The sequence below is a fragment of the Cyprinus carpio genome, chromosome A20, assembly GCF_018340385.1.
Source record: "Cyprinus carpio isolate SPL01 chromosome A20, ASM1834038v1, whole genome shotgun sequence".
NCBI lineage: Eukaryota > Metazoa > Chordata > Actinopteri > Cypriniformes > Cyprinidae > Cyprinus > Cyprinus carpio.
In genome coordinates, this window is record NC_056591.1 from 2,459,680 (window position 1) to 2,482,386 (window position 22,707).

The window sequence follows — 22,707 nt, forward strand, 5'->3', positions numbered from 1 at the left end:
GCACCCCATCACTGTGTCCCCATCTGGTCCTGTGGATACATGTCCTAATCCACTCTAACACTGTTACAAGCTACAGATTATCTATTTCATCCAGTACACCCAGTTGGTGCAGCGTCCCAAGAAAATATTGTATAGGGATTAATCCTAGATAGAATTACATGCACATGCTTCCTAGACCAAGCATTACTGTTCTTCACACAGCAATTCACATTCATATTTTATGTAATATTACATTTTTAATGTGTAATCACGTGATTTTGAATTGATCTTAAATTAAAGGTAATAATTTATGTGCTATTATATCCAAACTGAATTACAGTTACAATTAGATCTTTTAACTTCTGCAAGGTGTCTGCAAGGTGAGCATCGATTGCTTGAATGTTTATAAAAGTTATAGCTACCATCTCTTTAATAATCTACACAATTTGAAGCATCATTTACCAAAGTATGATGCAAAGTAGAAACAAGTAGGTGACTTAATAATAGTGATGCAAGCATCACTAATGACTCCTATAGAACGAGTTTCATCAATACTCCCCTCATTTGTCACTGAACAGAGAAACTGATAGTCCTGCCTTAAACTAATGACATTAGTTAAATCAGAAATTGACGTGTCAGATGGTCAAACAGACCATTGGTTTTAATTCACCAAAGAGTGCATTACACTTATTAGTGTAACTCTTTTTACTGATTCATTTTGGTGAAGTGTCTTTCCAACCATGTGCTTCATCAGTTTCCTTACCTCAGATGACGGACACGATCCCTGTCTCATGTGTCTGCTCTGCAAACATGCTGAGATTGATTTTGTGGATGGTTCATACCTGCATTGGGAGCGCATATCCATGGCTACATTGAGGTCATGGGTCTCCTTCATTATGAGGCTTCCCTCAAGCTCTACCCAGTCTGGTTCCTCTGGTCATGAAGATCTCAGGGCTGCATTGGTTAGGGACAAGGGAGACCTGAGGATCACTGTCAGGAATGTTCTGCTGGGCCAGCCCCTATGGAAATCCTGTTCTTCCCAGTGTAGCGCCGTCAAGCTCCCAGATGATGGTGCCGGTTTGCTCCGCTGCAGACCCAGAGTCTCATACGGGACTCCTGAGGAGGATAAGATGTTGATCGCAGCATCAGAGAAGGGGCTATTTTCCTCTGATGCTGAAGACTCTACTAAGCAGCCCCTGACTTTGGCAGCTGCACAATCGGGAGTCAAGTAAGAGCTTCTCCTCTGCCTCTACTTAGGGACGCCATGCTTCCCAGGTTTGGTCCTCTTCCTCCCCTCTGCTGCCCCACCATGGGTACGTCAGGAATCATCCCTATGGTGCAGCTTGCTCAGAATTTGGGGGCCTGGTGAAGGATGCAATAGAGCCTGTTCTTCCACATGAGATGAAATCTGCATTTCATAGTCCTTAATTCATCGTACCCAAGAAAAGTGGTGGGTTACAACCTATCCTGGATCTGTGAGTCTTGAATCGGTCCCTTCACCGGCTTCCGTTCAAAATGTTGATACAGAAGTGCATTCTTTCATGCGTTCGATACCAGGATTCCTCCATTTGCTTTTGAGGGTCGGCGTATCAGTACAAAGTCCTCCCCTTCAGGCTGTCCCCTGTCTTTACAAAAGTCGCGGAGTGTGCCCTGTGCACACTTTGGGAAAAGGGCATCCAAGTCCTCAACTATCTCCAAGACTGGCTTATATTAGCTCACTCGTGAGATCTGTTGTGCGAGCACAGTGCTATGGTGCTTCAGCATCTCAGCCAGCTCTCCCCAGTGCAGAGCATCTCTTTTCTCAGAAGTGCAAGCTCTCCCCTGTGCAGAGCATCTCTTTTGTTGGTAAGGAGCTGGAATTGGTCAACATGACAGCACGTCTCATGAACGAGCATGCTCAGTTGGTGCTGAACTGCCTGAATTTGTTCAGGGGGAAAAGGGCTGTTCCTCTAAAGCAATTTCAGAGGCTCCTAGGGCATATGGCATCTGTAGCTGCAGTTACGCTAATTGGGTTGTTACATATGAGAGCGCTTCAGCACTGGCTGCACAGCTGAGTCCTGAGATGTGCATTGCGGAGCGGCACTCAAGCGGCACTCAAGGGGTCACGTTACCCTGGCTTGTTGCTGCTTTTTCAGCCCGTGGTCGGACCTTGCTTTTCTATGGGCAGATGTGCCCTTGGAGCAAGTGTTGAGGCATGTTGTTGTCACGACAGATGCCTAAAGGACGCTCTGGGGGGAGGGGGATGAGTGGGGGGTAGGCTCTTGTCACATGTCACAACTCGCCAGTCATCAGATGTGGCTTAAATCACTGCTTGCCATTCATGTTCTGTTGGAGTTCAATCGTACAGCCGATGTGCTCTCAAAACAGCTTACCTTTCTGGGAGAAGGAAGACTCCATTCCCAGGTGGTCCAGCTGGTTTGGAGTCAACTCAGGGAAGACTAGGTGGACCTGTTTGCTTCCTAGGAATCCTCATACTGTCAGTTGTTCTTCAAGTACACCTTTCCCTCAGTGAGCCTCCTTGCACAGACTGCAAGATCAGGGAGGACGGGGAGCAGGTCCTGCTGGTTGCGCCATATTGACCCACCCAGACCTGGTTTTCCAATCGCGACAGTCCCTCCCTTTAGAATCCCCCAGAGGAAGGACCTTCTTTCTCAGGAGCAGGGCACTATTTGGCACCCACGTCCCGATCTGTGGAACCTGCAGGTTTGGCTTCTGGACGAGACGCAGTGGACCTCAATGGTCTCTCATAGGCTGTGATAAGATATTATCACTTAGGCTAGGGCCCCCTCTACCAGGCAGGCCTATGCTCTAAAGTGGGGTCTGTTCTTTGATTGGTGTTCCTCTCGTCGAGACCCTGGCTAGTGGATGCCATCACCTTGGTGTGCCAGGCAAAAGACAAGTCGTGCCCCCTGGAGATAAGAGCTCATTTCACTCGGAGTGTTGCCTCCTCCTGGACGTTGGCATACAGCGCCTCTCTAGCATACAGCTGCAGAGCTGTGGGATGGGTGACACCTAATACCTTTGCGAGATTCTATAATCTTTGGGTTGAGCCAGTTTCCTCCCATGTGTTGGGTACGAACAGGAAATTTGAAGGTGGAGTGACTCAGTGTCTCGCTTGCGGTGCCATTCCTCTAGCTAGGATATGTGCACCTTAGCTTCTACCAGTAAGTTCCCCATCTGGTGTATCCTGGTCAATTTCCTCCTGCAACCTTTTCAGACTCAGTGGAGGAGTCTTTTGCTGCATCCAGTACTTGGGCTGCATGCCATTAATCACCCCCTTTACTGAACTAGGTGCCATACATGTGATTTCCTTGGTAATCCTTATGTTCTTCCACAGTACAGTTTCCCTTGGTACACCCATGTCTTTACTGGATAGTTTTTTACTGTCAGCCCCTGTTGTGTCCCCCTGAACTGGCATCAACGACAGTTTGTTAGATTGTGCTGCAACCAGTCTTACTATCAAATTCCTATTTGGATGTGTCTCCGCACCCCAGTGGTTGCTGAAATCTAGTATTGTGTGAATGTCGGGACAACCTTTTTTCGGCTTCCCTGGTTAGCCTGTATACTTGATATGTGATCTGGCTTATGGGGCATTGGGTAGGTTACAGTTTGAGGTGCATCTGACTTGCCATGCTTGCTTGTCAGCACCTGCACCTTTAATTTTTGTAACACAGTTCTGGTTGTGGCGCTCAGGGAACGTCTCAGTTATGTATGTAACCCTCATTCCCTGAAGGAGGGAACGGCGACATTATGTCCCTCATGGCACAACTGTGAACTGTGCTTAATCCTGGGATGCGCTCTCGGCTCCTCAGTATAAACCTGATTGAGTGGATGCACACCACCATCTTGGCATACAAATTCCACTTACCAATTGTCATTGGCTGTTTCTTATAAAGAGGTGATTGGAGCTCTTAAGTAAGACCCCTAACGTCAGAGTCGACGTAACATCTTCAGGGAATGAGGGTTACATACATAACCAAAATGTTTTCTACAGAAATTGTGTATTTAGCCATTTTCTATCTTTGAATTGAGTTTTGCAAAAGCACATTTTGTGTTTGTGTGTGTGATTTATATGTGAACATGCATATGAATGTGAATATAGATATGCACCTGTGTTTGTGCATGGGACATGCAGCCATGTCTGTGCGTGATTAACAGACTACTCACTGGATTAAGAGGCTGATTCTACCACAATAATCTGGTGTCAGATTAGCAGATTTGACTAATCTGGTAAACTGTCTGTAATGTAGACATACCTCCCACCTGTGCAAAGACATACAGCATTAAGACAAAATGAACAAAAGATCTTTTTCAGTCATTTACTGCTATACTGTGCATTATATGCTACTCAAGACTGCAAATTAGTCAGTATTTGATAAATTAAACTTTTAAAATAAAACATTAATTTGATATTTATGTGATTGTTTTACATTGGATTATCAACTAGTTTCAGGTTTCTGTTAATCACCTTTCTTTGTAATAAGTGCAAAAAAAGTATAAAGCATGTAAATGTAAATTTTTTGCACTTTTTGTTCAACAATGTTGTGTAATTTAAGGTTTAAGAACAAATCAACTAAATGACCAACTAATACTCAGATATGTACTGTAGACTAGTTTACGAAAATAAGAAAAGATTACTCCATGCTTGTCCTGGTAAGTTTTGTTGTGTTTTGACTAGGTGGGCTGGTGGCTAGAGTTAATTATGCATGTCTGGTGACAGCGTCTGTGTTTGACCCTGAAACCCTCAAAACGACCACACAAACATGGCATTAGCTTTAATCTGGATAATGCAGAAAAAAACTGCTATAACTGGCAGACAGTAAGTCGTAAAAAGAGGTTTCAATAGAAGGTAAGTAGAGGGGAAGAAGTAAGGGATCAGAGGATTAGCATGGTTGATACATATTATCTTACCCCCCAGTCTGAAAGATGACACTAAATCTGTTAAACTCACCCACCCATGATCCCCACCTCCCATCTAACACTACCCTGTCAGTTCAATATTATATATATAGTTTACATACATATATATATAAACAATGCCATTCAAATGTTTTAGATCGGTACAAATTTTTAAAATGTTTTTAAAGGAAGTCTCTTCCATTAAACAAAGTGCAATTTTAAATAACTGTTTTCTATTGTAATGTAGTTTAAAATGCAATTTATTTCTGTGACGCAAAGCTGAATTTTTTTAGAATCATTTTTTCCAGTCTTTAGTGTCACATGCTCCTCCAGAAATCATTAACATTATAAAAAGATTTCTGATTATCTATCTATCTATCTATCTATCTATCTATCTATCTATCTATCTATCTATCTATCTATCTATCTATCTATAAAAAATTATTTAAGAAATTGATACTTTTATTCAGCAAGGCTGCATTAAATTTATTAAACTGACACTACATGGCATTTATAATGTTACAAAAACTTTCTATTTCAGCAAAATGTTGTTCCTTTGAGCTTTCCCATACTGTGTTTGAATAACATGTATATAACATATATATTATATATATGTATATAATATATAACATACATATATTTTATAAATAATGGAGCTGGACAGAAGTGACGGCAGGACATGCAGCCCTCATCTTTCAGACATAATTGAGAACTTAAACTGGTAGCTGTTGCACCAGCAGGGGGCACTAAAGTGTTAGTCAAACTCAAGAGGTCAAGGTTAGCATGACCCTGATGTCTCTAACTACACCTACTGTAAATATGTATACATATGTACACTCTCAGAAAGAAGGTACAAATGAAGTCACTGGGGTGGTATCCTTTAAAAAGACACCTTGTACCTTTCTATTTATCCCTAAATGATATTTAATACTTTAAAGGCACATATTAGTACCTAAATACTGCATATTCATACCTTTTGAAAGCGACAGCTTTTTTTTCTGAGAGTGTATATACATGTTTAATCTTTTTTACATAAAATAAATATTTTAATACTTTAATAAGGAAAAAATATTCTTAATTTAAAAAAAGAAAGAAAAAACAAATTCATATCTTCTGTGCTGTACATTGCACGTTGACTGTGTATAGTACTAATTGTTTAGCAACGCATTGGGCGATTTTGTTTCAGCTCTTTGAATTTTCATGTTATTCTCATGGTATACACTGAAAAAAAAAAATTGGAGTAGGATTTACTTAAGAAAAAAATAGACACTGCAAGTACATTTAACAGCAAAATTTTAGGTAAAGGCCACACAATTATTGGTGGCTTAATTAGAAATTCTCAAGAAAAGTTCAGCTAGCCTTTTCATTGAAACTACTGTTTCAATTCAGTTTTACTCACACTTTGTAAAATATTCTCAAGCTTATTGTTAAGTCCCATAACCATATTTATAGTGAGCTTATGAATAAATCCACTACCGTTACTGATTTGAAAACAAACAAGAAAAAAGAAAAAACAAATAACACTGAATACCAGATCACTCAAAGAATCAACAAATGCACAGAATCCCAAATTAAACTATAACAAAAAAGACTGAATTGCTCCAGAGAAGCGAAGAGAGAGGCGACTGTGAGGAACAATAGGAATGAGAGAGAGACTGCCATTGTCACCGCCATCGCCTATTTATCAGGAATCCCCAATGACGTCACACAGCTCCCACGAGTTGGAAATTCCCTCTTAACACCACCTAGGGACTCAAAATAAATGTTACTCAGATGAACATAACACCCTCACCCTTAAGTGAATAAATTGTAAAAATAAAATGGTCTTAACTGTTTTTTTTTTCTTAAAAAAACAACAACAACAACAACAACAACAAAAAACACTACAATTTATACCCATTTAAGTGGTCATCGGATGTTACATGCGCTTTTACATGCTGTTTGAACCTAAATGTGTGTTGGCAGTGTGTGTAGACAACCACCCTATAATGATAAAAATCCACCCAGTGTTTTTTTTTTGTAATCTCTTTCATCATTTCCCTTTTCTCAAATCGAGCCAATCTCAGATGCCTGTCTTTGTGACGTCACACAGACAGGCCCCTCCCATGATAGTTTGATTGACAGTAGTGTTTCAGCACAGACTGGACTGGCGTTTTACCTTAGACCCGCCCTGAGTGAGTGTTATCAGTTCGCCATTGTTTCACCGCTGGAGCAGATGTAGACAAGAATGACTCCTAAGCGGTGTGAGGTGTTCTGTTGTTGGATGTAATAATGAACATAGCAGTTGTCATTTACTATTGACATCTGAGCCGCTGAAGGTGCAGTGGATTACGTTTGTTTTTTGAAGAGGATGCGCCCCCAATCTACCTAAAACCGACTATCTTTGCGCGAATCATTCGTGATACAGCTTTACCAACAGAAGAAGTGATTATAAATTTTTACAATGAAAAATAATATGCACGTTTCACAATGAATGCGGCTTAAGTAAACAGTCCCTCAGAGAGCAGCTCGGAAGAGAGGCGGGGTGAGCAGAGCTCATTTGCATTTTTAGGAAAAGCGCAAAGCTGAACTCATACGTCATCCGCCCGGAACTGCTTCAGTGTACAACAGTGAGCGCAAGCTACATTAAAATAAATATTATATTTTGAATATGGATACTTTTCTTACAAAGACACATCGATTTGCTACAGGAGGCCTTTGTTCACCCCCCGGAGCCGTGTGAGACACTTTTAATTAAGGATGGGTGCTTTTTATTTCACTTCTTTTGGACTGATGCATGCAACACCTGCTGAGTGCCATGAAACAGCTTGAAAGATCAAAGACAATTTTAAATATAACACCGACTGGATTCATCTGAATGAAGAAAGTCATATACACCTAGGATGACTTGAGGGTGAGTAATTTATAGGCTAATTTTAATTTTTGGGGGAACTAACCCTTTAACTATGTTTGCCTTTTGTCGTTTGTCGTTTGTATTTTTGCCTTTTGTCTGTAATGTGCATTGCCGATCCATCGTGCTATACTGCTGTGTGCTTGCGCTAGCACGAAGACGCGGAAGTCATCGGAACTCGACAGTCTGTCAGTATTTCCCAACCTGACCTGATATCTTGATTTTTTTATTTGTTTGACAGGGAAAGCTGTGCGCAAACAGAAACACACACATGCACACATATATACATATATTCATTCATTAGAAAATAAATAAAATAAAAATAAAAAACTTCTCAAGGCTCTCGAGGAAGAAAAAGGGCAGCTGCAGCTTCTCCGTTCTCTGTTGTACAAACCTGTACTTTGAATTAATACTGTATATATTTTGACATCGAGTAGAATAGATAAGACAACCTGGATGGCCACCTGGTTGTTGCAAGAGGAAATACAGCTGGTTAGCTAAGGTAAAACAAGTTTTGTGAATGCCAGATTAAAAAACATTTTTTACAAAAAAAAAAAAAAAAAAAAAAAAAAATCACAGGTTAGTAATATTTTAGAAGCATAGCCATTTATTACTGTAGCAATGACACCCACCAGGATATTGCAAGAGGAGATGCAGGAATTCAAATGAGGCAAAATAAAACTCTGGTGAATGGCAGATTATTTTACAACATGAATCTTTTGAAATATAGTTTTTCATTAAGGCAGCTACAAAGGAGAATGCAATAGTTTAACTGAAGTAAAATATTAATTCAATTAATTCAGTCTTGATATTTTTCCCTGCAATATAATGGAATCTTAATATTGATAATTATATTTCCAGTATATTCAAAATCTATACATTTTTCTTTTTGTCCTTTAATTATTGATACATCATTTATTTATGCCAATTTTAAGGCCCTGACCCCATCAAAATATTTATGGGGTTATGTTGTAACTATTCTACATTCTCAGGTGAGCTGATTTATTGCAAAGGTATGTAAATATGCCAGTGCAGTATAAAAAGCAGAATGTGACATTGCCATTGGTCATTGTAAAAAAAAAAAAAAAACCCAGCCCTTCTGGACAAAACTATTTTCACTGTTGAAGAAAAGTGACTTTTGACCTTCTAATAAAAGCGATTCTGCAGTGACACCCAGACGTGTTTTCAGACAAGCTAAGTGCTGTACAAAACTTTAAACCATTCTTCATTTTTCTTTCATTTCTATATAATATTCTTTGTTTTAGGCACACTTGAAAATTCTCCTTCACAATACTGATTAGGGACTGTTTTGGCTGATGTGATGCTGGCATATTTTACTCCTAGTGTATGCAGGCCTGCTTTGCTGTGTATAAGTGGGTACATTATAATAACAGTGATGGATTGACGCAGGATTGTTCAATATAAACTAATAAGGTTTTGGAATGGATTACAAATTAGGAGCTTTTCTCATTAGCCTCCATTACTGTTCTTTGAGTCCTTTATGTTATTTCTCTTAATGGAATGTTAGGAGACACATCTGAAGTTGATAAAACATAACTGAAAGCTACTATAAATCTGCTGAAAGTGTAATGTCTAAGCATGAAAAATTTCTTATGGTTCTGTTCTAGCATAACCACTTTTTCCTTTTTTACCTGTGCAGAAGGGTGGAGCGTCAGGTTAATGATTTATACCCATCAAGCTGATCTTTCTGCCAGAACACACATCGATCTGGAGGGAGTGACAGCGTGAATGTTCAGGTAGGTTTCATTAAGAATTAAAACAGAGATTTGATTATGCTCAGGAGAGATGACAAACTGGTATTATTTGCACGGATTAGCAGTGTGTACCTGTAGCTGTGCTCTGTCAAGGACCTTTCATTTATCTACTACATCTTACAACTGGCAATATTCTAGACACGTGACAGGACAGAGAGCTTTAATCCAAAGATCATTTTATATCTCTGCACCAGTGTAAACAATAGTGTTATCCACCAACCCTATCTAAACCCTCCAATTTTCTTTAGCAATGGTGATGGCTGGGCATGAGCAGGATTTCAGTAGACCCTGACCGCCTCTTCACTCATAAAGTGTACAGCATAGAGGGTAATAAGGCTAGCTAATCATTTCCTCAGAGGTTAACAATGGTTTTGAAATGCTTCTATCAAACACACTGCTTTATAAAATGGATGCCATTTAAATGGAAGTCATTCCTAGTTAGCCTTTTAACTAGCAGCATAAAATCTGGCCCAATTTGAAGCTTATTCTGGTCAAGAACTGTCCATGTCAACAGGAAGAAACTGTCCAAAAGTGTCCATTTAGAGTTTGTTTTGTTTCTACATGAGATTTAGAAGCAAGTTTATCTGAAATAGACAATACTACAATAACTGACTAGCACAGGGAAAAAATTAAACACAGAACTGTTTTTAAAATAGTCTTTTTTGTGACTGGCTGTGTAAAAAACACAGAAGAAATTAGAGGAAATGTGTACTTTGTAATTCTGATTTCTGTCCATCTGGTGATGGCTGATGACACACTGGCTGATGTAATGAAGGGAGATAAACAGAAACATTTGCAAATTTAGTTATCATAGCACAAAATGTAAAGCTCCCCATATCTAAACTTTTAAGGAATGCATTCAAAATAACCTGTAATAAAAAAAAAAATATTTTATTAAAATAAAATGCCTATAATTTTATCCGTTTTTTTTTTTTTTTTTTTTTTTTTTTTTTACAAGATGGGATTTTTAATTTTATCTCATCTTCCCTTTTGATTATTTCACATAGCACTTCTGCTGTGTAGTTTTCTTTAAGCACCAGTGTTTAAAATGTGTCTGAGCTCTTAGGTGGCCCCCAGCACCCAATAAGTGAACCAACTGTTCCACCTACAATACTCATGCACTAGCTACTATTAATGTTACCTAAAACAACCTGCTAGTACATTTACTTTACATTTACATTTAATCATTTAGCAGACTCTTTTATCCAAAGTGACTTACAAATGAGAACAATAGCAGCAATCAAACCAGCAAAAGTGCAACAATATGTAAATGCTGTGACAAGTCCCGGTTAGTCTAACGCAGTACATGTAAGGGTTTATTTTGATTTAATTTTTTTAAATAGAATAGACAGAGGTAATGTTAGAGGGTCAAGTTATTGTTTTTTTTTTTAAATAATAAAAAAAGAAAAGCAGATAGAACAGAAATAGAGTTAGAGTATAGTTATATATATATATATATATATATATATATATATATATATATATATATATATATACACACACACAGTATATTTAATAAAAGAAGAGGTTAGAGGTTCATGTTTTTTTAATAAATAAAAAGAAAACAAGTAGACATCGAAACAGAATAGAAAGTGCTAGTGTTAGAGGTTCAGGTGTAGAGGGAAGAGATGTAGTTTTTAGCCATTTCTTGAAGATGGCTAAAGACTTAGCTGCTCGGATCAAGTTGGGCAGGTCGTTCCACGAGCAGGGAACAGTTCATGTAAAAGTCTGTGAGAGTGATTTTGTGCCTCTTTGGGTTGGCACTATAATGCGATGTTCACTTGCAGAATGCAAGATTCTGTAGGGCATATTAGTCTGAAGTAGTGAATTTAGGTAAAGGGATGCAGACTCAGAGCCAGTGGTGGTTTTGTAGGCAAATATCAATGGCAAATGACTGAACAGAGGTGTGACATGCGTTATTTTATCGTTATATATCTTTCTGCCACATTATGGCTTAGTTCCAGAGATTTGATAGAAACTGGCTGGAAGACCTGTATGTTGTGCAGTATATTTTGGTATTAAGCACAAAAGGTAATTAGTGGATTTTATCATGTGAGAATCCATCGTATCAGTTCATTCTGAATGGCAATAATTAAACAGTATTAGTGCTTTTCTGAAAACCTTCTTATAAATTCAGTGATTATATGTTTCTCAAAAGTGCTTGTTTATATCATCTCATTACTTTGTAGTACTATTTCCAGTTGGACTGATACAGGAACTATGCATACTGTAACTACTACAACATAAGTCCTAAATGCTCCTGAATCTGGTTTCATATTGGTCATGATTGCTTTGCAAAGACATACTGATGCAAATTTAATCTATGTAACTTAGTCATTAAATCAATATCGGGTCAGAACAAGAGGTTAAATCTGTGTTTCGCTGATAAACTTATGTCAATCCCATCCATTTTAACACATCTGGGTAAAGAAATCTCAGCTTTTCCTCCAATTAGAAATTAGAACATTAGAATGTGTTTTAATTTCACTCTATTCCTAAAATGTTTTTGTTGTGTGTCTTTTTGTCACTGTCACTGATGTTCATTCATCATTTTGAAGACTACATTTCATTCTTGCAATCTGCATTTTTACATTTTGTTTTTTAATTTACAGGTTAATAGTTGTCAGTGTGACGTGTGAGTTTATACTGCTCTTTGTCAGTGTCACGCTGCTCTAGTAAAGGTGAATCTCATCATGCCAATGGAAGCACAAATCAAGAAATTACGACAAATGCTGGAGAAAGAATGCCAGCTCAACCAGGAACTCCAGAACCAGAACAAAGAGCTGAGTAAGACAAGATCTGAGCCTTGACTTTTTTCAGTGTTTATCTAATGTGAATGTACATTTTAATGCACACTAGAATATTGTTTTCTTATTACAGAGAGACAGCTTGAACAGAAAGAGAGATTGTTACAGATTCTGCAAGGACAACTGGATGAGCTTGGTAAGACAGATCAGACTAATGACTATATCTGCATCCTCTTTCATCTGCTTCCTTCATATGTTGTTAATAATACAGATTATAATTTTTTTTATGTTAAATGACAAAGGTTTTTGCCTAAAGCCAGCACAATTCATATTTTAAAGGGGTCATGCGATGCAATTTCAATTTTTCCTTTCTCTTTGGAGTGTTACAAGCTCTTGGTTCATAAAGAAGATCTGTAAAGTTGCAAAGACTAAAGTCTCAAATCCAAAGAGATATTCTTTCAACCACACTGTAAACCCGCTAAGTTAAGAATACTCAAAACATTTGAGGAAACCTATTGCGTCAAAACATTTGAGTAAACAAACTCAATTTTTTTAAAGATAGTAGAGCTTTAAATTTTTATGACAAGTGGGGCGGGGCTGAGAGCCATGGGAGCCAAGCCAAGCCTCACATCTATGATCCCACCCCACTCATCACAATGATAATTATATACAACTTGTTTCCATTATGAAAACATTCATTGAGATTTTTATAGATAAGTGCCAGTTAGCAACAGCACAATGGCATGCACTAATGTACTTACCAAAAAGACTCACAATACTTACATGTAAATAGTCAAACATCATCAGTATATACAGACTTTAAGTTTTGCTGTGCATCCTAAACCTAACCACAGGCTCTACTCTTCACCACAACAGTAACACTACAAAACCAACATAACAGAAACCTATGTAAATCCTGACATAACACAACATTTAAGTACTAACTTATGTCTCTCTCTGTTAATCTTGTGTAAAAACACACAAAATAACACTTAAAGGATTACTCCATCCCAAAATGAAAATTTTGTCATTAATCACTTAACCCCATGTCGTTCCAAACCCGTAAAAGCTTTGTTCTTCTTCGGAACACAATTTAAGATATTTTGGATGAAAACAGGGAGGCTTGAGACTGTCCCATAGACTGCCAAATAAATAACAGTGTCAAGGTCCAGGAAAGTATGAAAAACATCGTCAGAATACTCCATCTGCCATCAGTGATTCAACCGTAACGTTATGAAGCGACGAGAATACTTTTTGTATACAAAGAAAACAAAAATAACGACTTTATTCAACTATTCCTCTCCTCTGTGTCTTTCCAAATCAGCGTAGCACCATTTTGGCAATTCTGAGCAGTACGCAGATGGCGTACAATCTTCTGTGTCAGCTGCAATGCGCCGATGCGCTGTTTGCTTTCAAACTAAAGCATAAATACACGTAAAAAAACGTATCCTTGTGGCGCGGCTGATACAGAATGAGCATACTGCTCAGAATTGGCAAAATGGCTCTACCCTTACCAAAAAAAGGTAGTATACTTCAAGTTTATTTTATTAAGTATACTTAAGTAAAGTTCAAGTATATTTTTAAGTATACTTTATGTAGCAGGTATACAAATATCAGTGTTCTAGTAGTATACTTGTAAGTGTACTGTTTCAATACTCCTTGTGACTAAATTGGCCCACTTTCTAGTATATAAAAGTATACTTTTAAGTATACTTTAAGTATAACAGTAGCAAACTTTGAGTACACAACTAGTTTACCTCTATGTTTGTAGTTTGTACTGCAATTATACTAAAAGTGAACTTATCGGTATACTGATAGTTTACTAATTAAATGCTTTGTACACTTTAAAGTATAGTCTAAGTAAACTACTAGTTTAGTAGTTTTTTACTGCAAGTATACTCGTAAGTTTTCTTTAAATGAACTTTACATCATACTTTAAGTATACTAATATGTCCCTATTTAGGTATTAATTTGTATATATTTTGTTATATGAATATCTGAACATACAAAACATCCAAAGAAAGAAAAGGTTATCTGCTTGTTAACAAAAACATTTTATTCTAGCTTCATGCATTCTTTATGTAAACACTTAAGTAAGTTTCATAAAAAATAAAGAAATAACATTTTGAACAAAAAGCTGAATATAGACTATGAATTGGATTCAGAATGATAATCAAAACGTAGATGGAGTAGATCAACACCCCAAAGCTTGACTGTAATTATTATCTCTTCATCGGTCGACATTTTATTCCATACAGTTTTGATGCTGTTTCATGTCAGATGATCATGTTAGATTACATGTGTGACATCATGTTTATATCACATTTAATAATGGGTTTTAATGTTTATGTCTCGTCGCTCCGGCCGAACAGGGCATCACAATATGTTAAGGGGTGTAACATTTCCCTCACATGCTTGAGGTATTCGGCCAATCACAACACACTGGATAGCTGGCCAATCACAGCACACCTTGCTTTTCAGACTGATGAGCTTTGTAAAAATCGATGTGTTTCAGAAGGCGGGTCATAGAGGTACCACAATAATAAACCACATAAACACATTTCTTTACACCAAATACACAAAATAATGTTCTTTTTAGCAGCATCATATGACCCCTTTAACATATCAGTGATGCCTTTTTGGTGATCAGAATACATGGATGGAGAATTAACGACAAGAGCTAACTGTGTAGCATCTGCCATTTTGTATATCCTAATGTTAAAAACATTCAGCTCAAGTTGATTTTTCATAATATCCCTGATCATTTCAGGCTGATCTTAAGTGTGTATAAAGTTTTATAAGTTTTATACATTGACTCACTTCTAATGTTGTCTGTCAGATTGTGCACCTCAACAAAACAGTAATGAGATGCCTGAGGTTCGACAGAGTCGGGCAGCTGTCATGGCCCCGGAGCGAGTACCAGAGGTCCTGGAAATCACTGCCAACAGAGTCAAAAAATCTGCCAGGTTACTTTATACACATACTAATCAAGAACCCTGTGAATGTAAGGTAATGTTCAGACTGCAGCCAAATTGGATTTTTTCTCAAATCAGATCTTTTCAGGCAGAGTGTCCTGCACGTAATTGCATATGATCAAATCAGATTTGTGTATCCAGGCATAACTGACTTATCTCCATGAGTTGCTCTGGTTACAACACTTATGTACCCACGTATGTGATGAGGCTTTCAAAATTTCAAGCCACCTCTGTATGTGCTTTGAATCATATTTTGAAAAAAAAAAAAAATAATAATAATAATGTTTTTTTTTTTTTTTTTTTCCTCTCAAAATCTATTTGGATAATATCTGGATATGCAAAAAATCAGATTTTTACTGACAGTCTGAAAAAGGCATAATTAAACAGCAGTGGTATAGTCCAGTCTCAAAATAACTTAATAAATGCTTTTTGTTTTACTAACCCCAAAAGTTGTGATTTGTTTATATGTGTCTGGCCATCAGTGAGAAAGCTCAGATCGTGAAGGCCATTGGTAAGAATGACTTCCTCCGTCGTCTGGATGAGGAGCAGATCAGTATGATGGTTGACCTGATGAAGGTTATGGACTGTCGCCCTGGTGATGACATCATCCGAGAGGGCACAGAGGGAGACAGCATGTACATTGTCTTTGGTGTGTATATATAAGAAGACATAACTTAACATAAGTTAACTGTTACTAAATTCAGAAATGCATACCAGCATAACACCCTTACTATTTTTGGCTTCTAAATATTATACGATTTTTAAAATATTATTGAAAGAAGTCTCTAATGCTCACCAAGGCTGCATTTATTTGATAAAAATACAGCAAAAATAACATTATTGGGAAATATTATAAAAATTTTAAAATGTACTTTCTTCCTGTGATGGTAAAGCTGAATTCTTCAGCAGCCATTTCTCCACTCTTCAGTTTCATATGATTCCTCAGAAATCATTCTAATATGCTACTGTATTGTTCTGAATATAAGACAGTGTTTTTTTTTTTCTTGGAAATGCATCTGCGAAAATGGGGTCATCTTATATTCACTGTCTAGACCAGGAAGAGTTTAGCTCCTAAATTGGCTCAACACACCTGCCTGGAAGTTTCTAGTATGCCTAGTAAGATGTGTTTGGCGTGCATATAATACGCAGTTTTCGCATGCATATGATGTGAAATTTGATGGCGTGCATATAATACGCAGTTTTCGCATGCATATGATGTGTATCTACCCCACAACCCTTAACCTACCCATCGCGTAGCATATGCACACCAAAGTACATTTTTGCGTATCAATACCACGAATTTTCTTTTTTATATGGTGTACTATTTATACGCACTTTCATGAGATCGGGCTAGTTTAATTAGGGTTGAAGCTAAACTCTGCAGGACACCAGCTCTCCAGCAGGGCCGTGGCCAGGGTATTATAATTACCAAAGGTCAGGTTAGGTCCCTTCCCTATTGATATTGGGTTAACGACACATTACTTTACTGAAGGCTACCAGGAAAGCTGCGTATTTAAGTTTAATACATTCACAATTCATTATTAATCATATGCCTAATATGAAAATGGCTTCGTTAACAGTTTCTTGTCCCTTCATATTGACAGTTATGAATAGCATTACATGAATCATGCCAATATAGGACAATTTTCAATTCAAAATGGCGAAATTAGACAAGTTTATTAGTTTGCATTCCTGATTATTTTGTTAGTCGTTTAACATTCCTATAATAAAACAGCAGACAAATTATGAAATGTTTGGCAACTTGCATCTTATCTCACACTTTATGAAAAACTTAACTGAAGCGTCGCATTGAAATTTGCAGCTTCTGTGAACATAAAGCCTGTCTACTTTGATTTGATTGGGTATCTCAAATATTGTCTGTATATGGTTATCTCAAATACTGTAACTCATATGAGGTGGGTGGTTTAACCTTGGTGCTGTGCAATATCTTTGCAGCACCTAAGATGAGCTTATACTATATTAGGCAATTATTTTACAAAGTACACCTTGAAAAAATACAGAGGTCTGGACCTCGGTGACCTCATAGCTGGCTATAGCCATGCCCTCCAGGACCGAGTTTGGAGACCCCTGGTCTTTTACATGTCAATAACACACCCGCAACAATAGGTGGTGCCAAATATGTTTAGAACAAAATGTGCCCCCCAGGACTGAAGCGAGCTGGCCCTTTAAACTAGTTTACAGTGCAGGGGACTGCATGATGGCGAGGGACAGTCCTGAACAGAGCGGTTCAAAAGTCAGGCAAGTGAATCAGCAACTGAGGAGAGGTTATGATGCAAACTTTAAGCTCATGGTGTTAAACGGAAACAACTCTCAAACAGCCACGAAATATGGCATGCCAGAGTGTAACATTAGAAGATGGCGAACCCAAAAAGGCACTCTTAAAAATGCTAAGTCAAAGAAAAGCTTACCTAAAAGCAGATGATTCGAGGAAATTGACTGGCAAGTGTGTCATTAAGTAGCTGAAAAAAATAAATGAGGGGCTGCTCATAACCAGAGCTGTCATCCAGCTAAAGTCCTGCCCAGCACTTGCCCTCCGACTTCAGGGAGAAACTGCTGTCTTTTCAGTGCTATGTGATCGGCCTAAGGAGAAAACACTCATATCACCTGGATCACTTAGGCAATGTGGATCAAACACCTGTGTTTTTAATCTTGCCAACATCTGTCACCTGTCATTGTACTTTCCATGGACACGTGACTGCGCCTGTCAAAACTCAACTGCGGGCAATGAACGCTGACCTAGTGATCATATATGGCGGTGACAAGTCAGCTACAGGTGTTGGTTGTATTGGTGAACAAACCTTTCAAAGATAATCTGTACAAGAAGATACACAGAGTGGCTGCTCACACCATCTGGAAAAATACAGAAGCCTGCGGTGAACGGATCCTTCAGGCATGGGCTGCAGAATACGCAGTTTTCCATGCATATGCATGAAATTTGATGGCGTGTGATACGCAGGTTACCATACCCACCCCACAACCCTAAACCTACCCATCGCGTAGCATATGCACACCAAAGTCAATTTTTGCGTATCAATACCACGAATTTCTTTTTTATATGGTGTACTATTTATACGCACTTTCATGAGATCGGGCTAGTTTAATTAGGGTTGAAGCTAAACTCTGCAGGACACCAGCTCTCCAGCAGGGCCGTGGCCAGGGTATTATAATTACCAAAGGTCAGGTTAGGTCCCTTCCCTATTGATATTGGGTTAACGACACATTATCTTTACTGAAGGCTAGCAGGAAAGCTGCGTATTTAAGTTTAATACATTCACAATTCATTATTAATCATATGCCTAATATGAAAATGGCTTCGTTAACAGTTTCTTGTCCCTTCATATTGACAGTTATGAATAGCATTACATGAATCATGCCAATATAGGGACAATTTTCAATTCAAAATGGCGAAATTAGACAAGTTTATATTAGTTTGCATTCCTGATTATTTTGTTAGTCGTTTAACATTCCTATAATAAAACAGCAGACAAATTATGAAATGTTTGGCAACTTTTGCATCTTATCTCACACTTTATGAAAAACTTAACTGAAGCGTCGCATTGAAATTTGCAGCTTCTGTGAACATAAAGCCTGTCTACTTTGATTTGATTGGGTATCTCAAATATTGTTGTATATGGTTATCTCAAATACTGTAACTCATATGAGGTGGGTGGTTTAACCTTGGTGCTGTGCAATATCTTTGCAGCACCTAAGATGAGCTTATACTATATTAGGCAATTATTTTACAAAGTACACCTTGAAATAAATACAGAGGTCTGGACCTCGGTGACCTCATAGCTGGCTATAGCCATGCCCTCCAGGACCGAGTTTGGAGACCCCTGGTCTTTTACATGTCAGTAACACACCCGCAACAATAGGTGGTGCCAAATATGTTTAGAACAAAATGTGCCCCCCAGGACTGAAGCGAGCTGGCCCTTTAAACTAGTTTACAGTGCAGGGGACTGCATGATGGCGAGGGACAGTCCTGAACAGAGCGGTTCAAAAGTCAGGCAAGTGAATCAGCAACTGAGGAGAGGTTATGATGCAAACTTTAAGCTCATGGGTTAAACCGAAACAACTCTCAAACAGCCACGAAATATGGCATGCCAGAGTGTAACATTAGAAGATGGCGAACCCAAAAAGGCACTCTTAAAAATGCTAAGTCAAAGAAAAGCTTACCTAAAAGCAGATGATTCGAGGAAATTGACTGGCAAGTGTGTCATTAAGTAGCTGAAAAAATAAATGAGGGGCTGCTCATAACCAGAGCTGTCATCCAGCTAAAGTCCTGCCCAGCACTTGCCCTCCGACTTCAGGGAGAAACTGCTGTCTTTTCAGTGCTATGTGATCGGCCTAAGGAGAAAACACTCATATCACCTGGATCACTTAGGCAATGTGGATCAAACACCTGTGTTTTTTTAATCTGCCAACATCTGTCACCTGTCATTGTACTTTCCATGGACACGTGACTGCGCCTGTCAAAACTCAACTGCGGGCAATGAACGCTGACCTAGTGATCATATATGGCGGTGACAAGTCAGCTACAGGTGTTGGTTGTATTGGTGAACAAACCTTTCAAAGATAATCTGTACAAGAAGATACACAGAGTGGCTGCTCACACCATCTGGAAAAATACAGAAGCCTGCGGTGAACGGATCCTTCAGGCATGGGCTGCAGTGCCCCTGGAGTGCATTCTCAACGGCTTCAAAAGATGCTGCATCTTAGATGCTTTGGTTGGGAGTGAGGATGACCTTCTGTGAGAGGAGCTGTTGGAGTTAGAGCGTGAGAGTGGTGACAGTGAGGACTTCTGCGAGGAATAGACTAATGACTGACATGAACTACATGATGATCTGAGGATTAATCTGAGCTTACATACCTCAGTTTTTGAGTGAAAAAAAAGCATCAGTTGTGCATAATTCTGTTAATATTAAAATATGAAAACAATTTGCACTGTTTTTCACACTAGCATGCTCTAATGTTTAACCAATAAATTTGTTTTGAAAAGCTTTCATTTTGTACAAAATCAAAAAAAAAAAAAAAAAAAAAAAAAAAAAAAATTATTAATAATAAGTAATGGTAGGTAAAAATTGATAGCCTGAATGCACTGTAAGTCGCTTTGGATAAAAGCGTCTGCTAAATGCATAAATTTAATTTAATTTAATTTAAATTTAATAATAATAAAATAAATAATAAATAAATAAATAAAAATTACACGTGTTGTTCCCAGTCAAAAATGACTGGGCTACAAAAAATAGCTTTTGAATCTCTTGTTATGCTATATTATCACCAAATATGAGATTTAATCTGGTTTGCTTTCAATTGGGACTGTTTTTTTTTTTTTTTTTTTTTGATTTTACAAAAAAAGCATATAAATCTCTTGCTATGCCATATTATCACCTAATATTGGATTCAATCTTTTTCTCAACTAGATTTCTTTCTATTAGGACTGGTTGTGTATTTATTTTTTAAACTGATTCATTGATCTGAACCTAGGGTTAGGGTTAGGGTTAGGCTTAGGGTTCTTTTCAATTCAATTCAATTCAATTCAAGTTTATTTGTATAGCGCTTTTTACGATACAAATCATTGCAAAGCAACTTTACAGAAAATTAAGTTTCTACAATATTTAGTAGTAGCTTATCAGTGTTGACTGTCAGTTCATGTGCATATGGCAGAAATGTTCAGAAAAAATCAATAAAAGACGTAAACAAACAGACGATTAACACTATTAACAGCAATTATGCAATCAAACTTATAGCAAAATGTGGTAGTTCTGTATGTTGTCTCTGGGTTAGCATCATCTGAGGTCCTCTGAGGGGTTGCCATCATCTCTTCTCAGGTGTTCTGGATCCAGACTGGAGCTTGTGTAAATCCTAGTAACCACGAGATGTAAATCCCGTGGCAAAGCAGAGAAACAAATAGAGACATAATTAGCATAGCTGCTGTTCCAGCCAAGTAAAATTAATTAGTTTAACCCAAGCTAAAGAATAATAATGCGCATTTGATCAGATATAACTGCGTTCAAAATTAGAACAGCCCAAAATTATGAGATGCATTATTTGAATGCTTGGCCAAAGAGGTGTGTTTTTAATCTAGATTTAAACAGAGGAAGTGTGTCTGAACCCCGAACATTATCAGGAAGGCTATTCCAGAGTTTGGGAGCCAAATGCGAAAAAGCTCTACCTCCTTAGTGGACTTTGCTAAGTACTATCAAAAGTCCAGCGTTTTGTGACCTTAGGGAGCGTGATGGGTTTTGTAGCGTGGTAGAAGACTAGTTAGGTAAGCAGGAGCTAAGCCATTAAGGGCCTTGTAAGTAAGTAATAATATTTTGTAACTGATACGGAACTTAATAGGTAGCCAGTGCAGAGACTGTAGTATTGGGGGGTAATATGATCATATTTTCTTGACCTGGTAAGGACTCTAGCCGCTGCATTTTGGACTACCTGTAGCTTGTTTATTGAGGATGCAGGACAACCACCTAGCAGTGCATTACAATAGTCCAGTCTAGAGGTCATGAATGCATGAACTAGCTTTTCTGCATCAGGAACAGGTAACATGTTTCATAGCTTGGCAATGTTTATAAGATGGAAGAATGCTGTTTTTGTAACATGGGAAATATGATTTTCAAAAGACAAGTTACTGTCTAATATAACACTTGACAAATGTGAAAGAGTCTTATGCTGGTGCAGTGGGCCTTGGGTTCCTCCTGGTGCATGATAATGCCTGGCCTCAGTGGCTAGAGTGTGCAGTTTTTAGATGACACTGGCATTGATGCCATTGACTGGCCCTCATGTTCCCCAGACTTGAATCCAATTGAGATCCTCTTTGTTTCTGAACAAATTGTACAATTGAACAATTCTTTCTCAGATTTCTGATCTCCCCTATTCATTTTCAATTGTCATTTTTGACCAATATAACCTCAAAAACAATGAGGCCTACAATCAGTCAGTATCAAAATTAAATACAAAACCTGTCGTAACTGAAAGAAAAAAAGTTGAAAAAAAGATTTAATCCCATATTTGGAGATAAAATAGCATAACGAGATTTATAAGCAAATTTTTTGTAGGTTGGTAATTTTTGACTGGAAACCCCACAAGTATATATATATATATATATATGGATATATAAAAGATTGAATCCCATATTTGGAGATAAAATAGCATTTTTACAATTTTGTACAAAATATATGCGCCTTTTTTTTAAAGGGGTCATATGCTGCAATTTCAAGTTTTATTTTAATTTTTGAGTTTTATAAGGTTTGTGTGAATAAAGTCTCAAATCCAAGATATTCTTTATAAAAGTTAAGACTCGTCCACGCCCCCCTGAAACAACTCATCCAAACACACCCCCACATGTCTACGTCACTATGTGGGAAGATTTGCATAACGCCGCCCAAATGTTCACGCAAAGAAAGAAGGAGTAATTTTAT

General features: G+C 37.9%; 1 protein-coding gene across 1 annotated transcript in view; it reads left to right on the top strand.

Moving 5' to 3' along the window:
- Positions 1-8,951: 8,951 nt before the first annotated feature.
- Positions 8,952-22,707, top strand: part of LOC109108300 (cGMP-dependent protein kinase 1-like) — a 34,874-nt gene continuing 21,118 nt past the window's right edge. Inside the window, exons 1-5 of the mRNA XM_042777213.1 lie at positions 8,952-9,525; positions 12,156-12,330; positions 12,424-12,486; positions 15,130-15,256; positions 15,748-15,914. Coding sequence (XP_042633147.1) covers positions 12,237-12,330; positions 12,424-12,486; positions 15,130-15,256; positions 15,748-15,914 — 451 coding nt within the window. The 5' untranslated portion in view covers positions 8,952-9,525; positions 12,156-12,236. The remainder of the gene's footprint in view (positions 9,526-12,155; positions 12,331-12,423; positions 12,487-15,129; positions 15,257-15,747; positions 15,915-22,707) is intronic.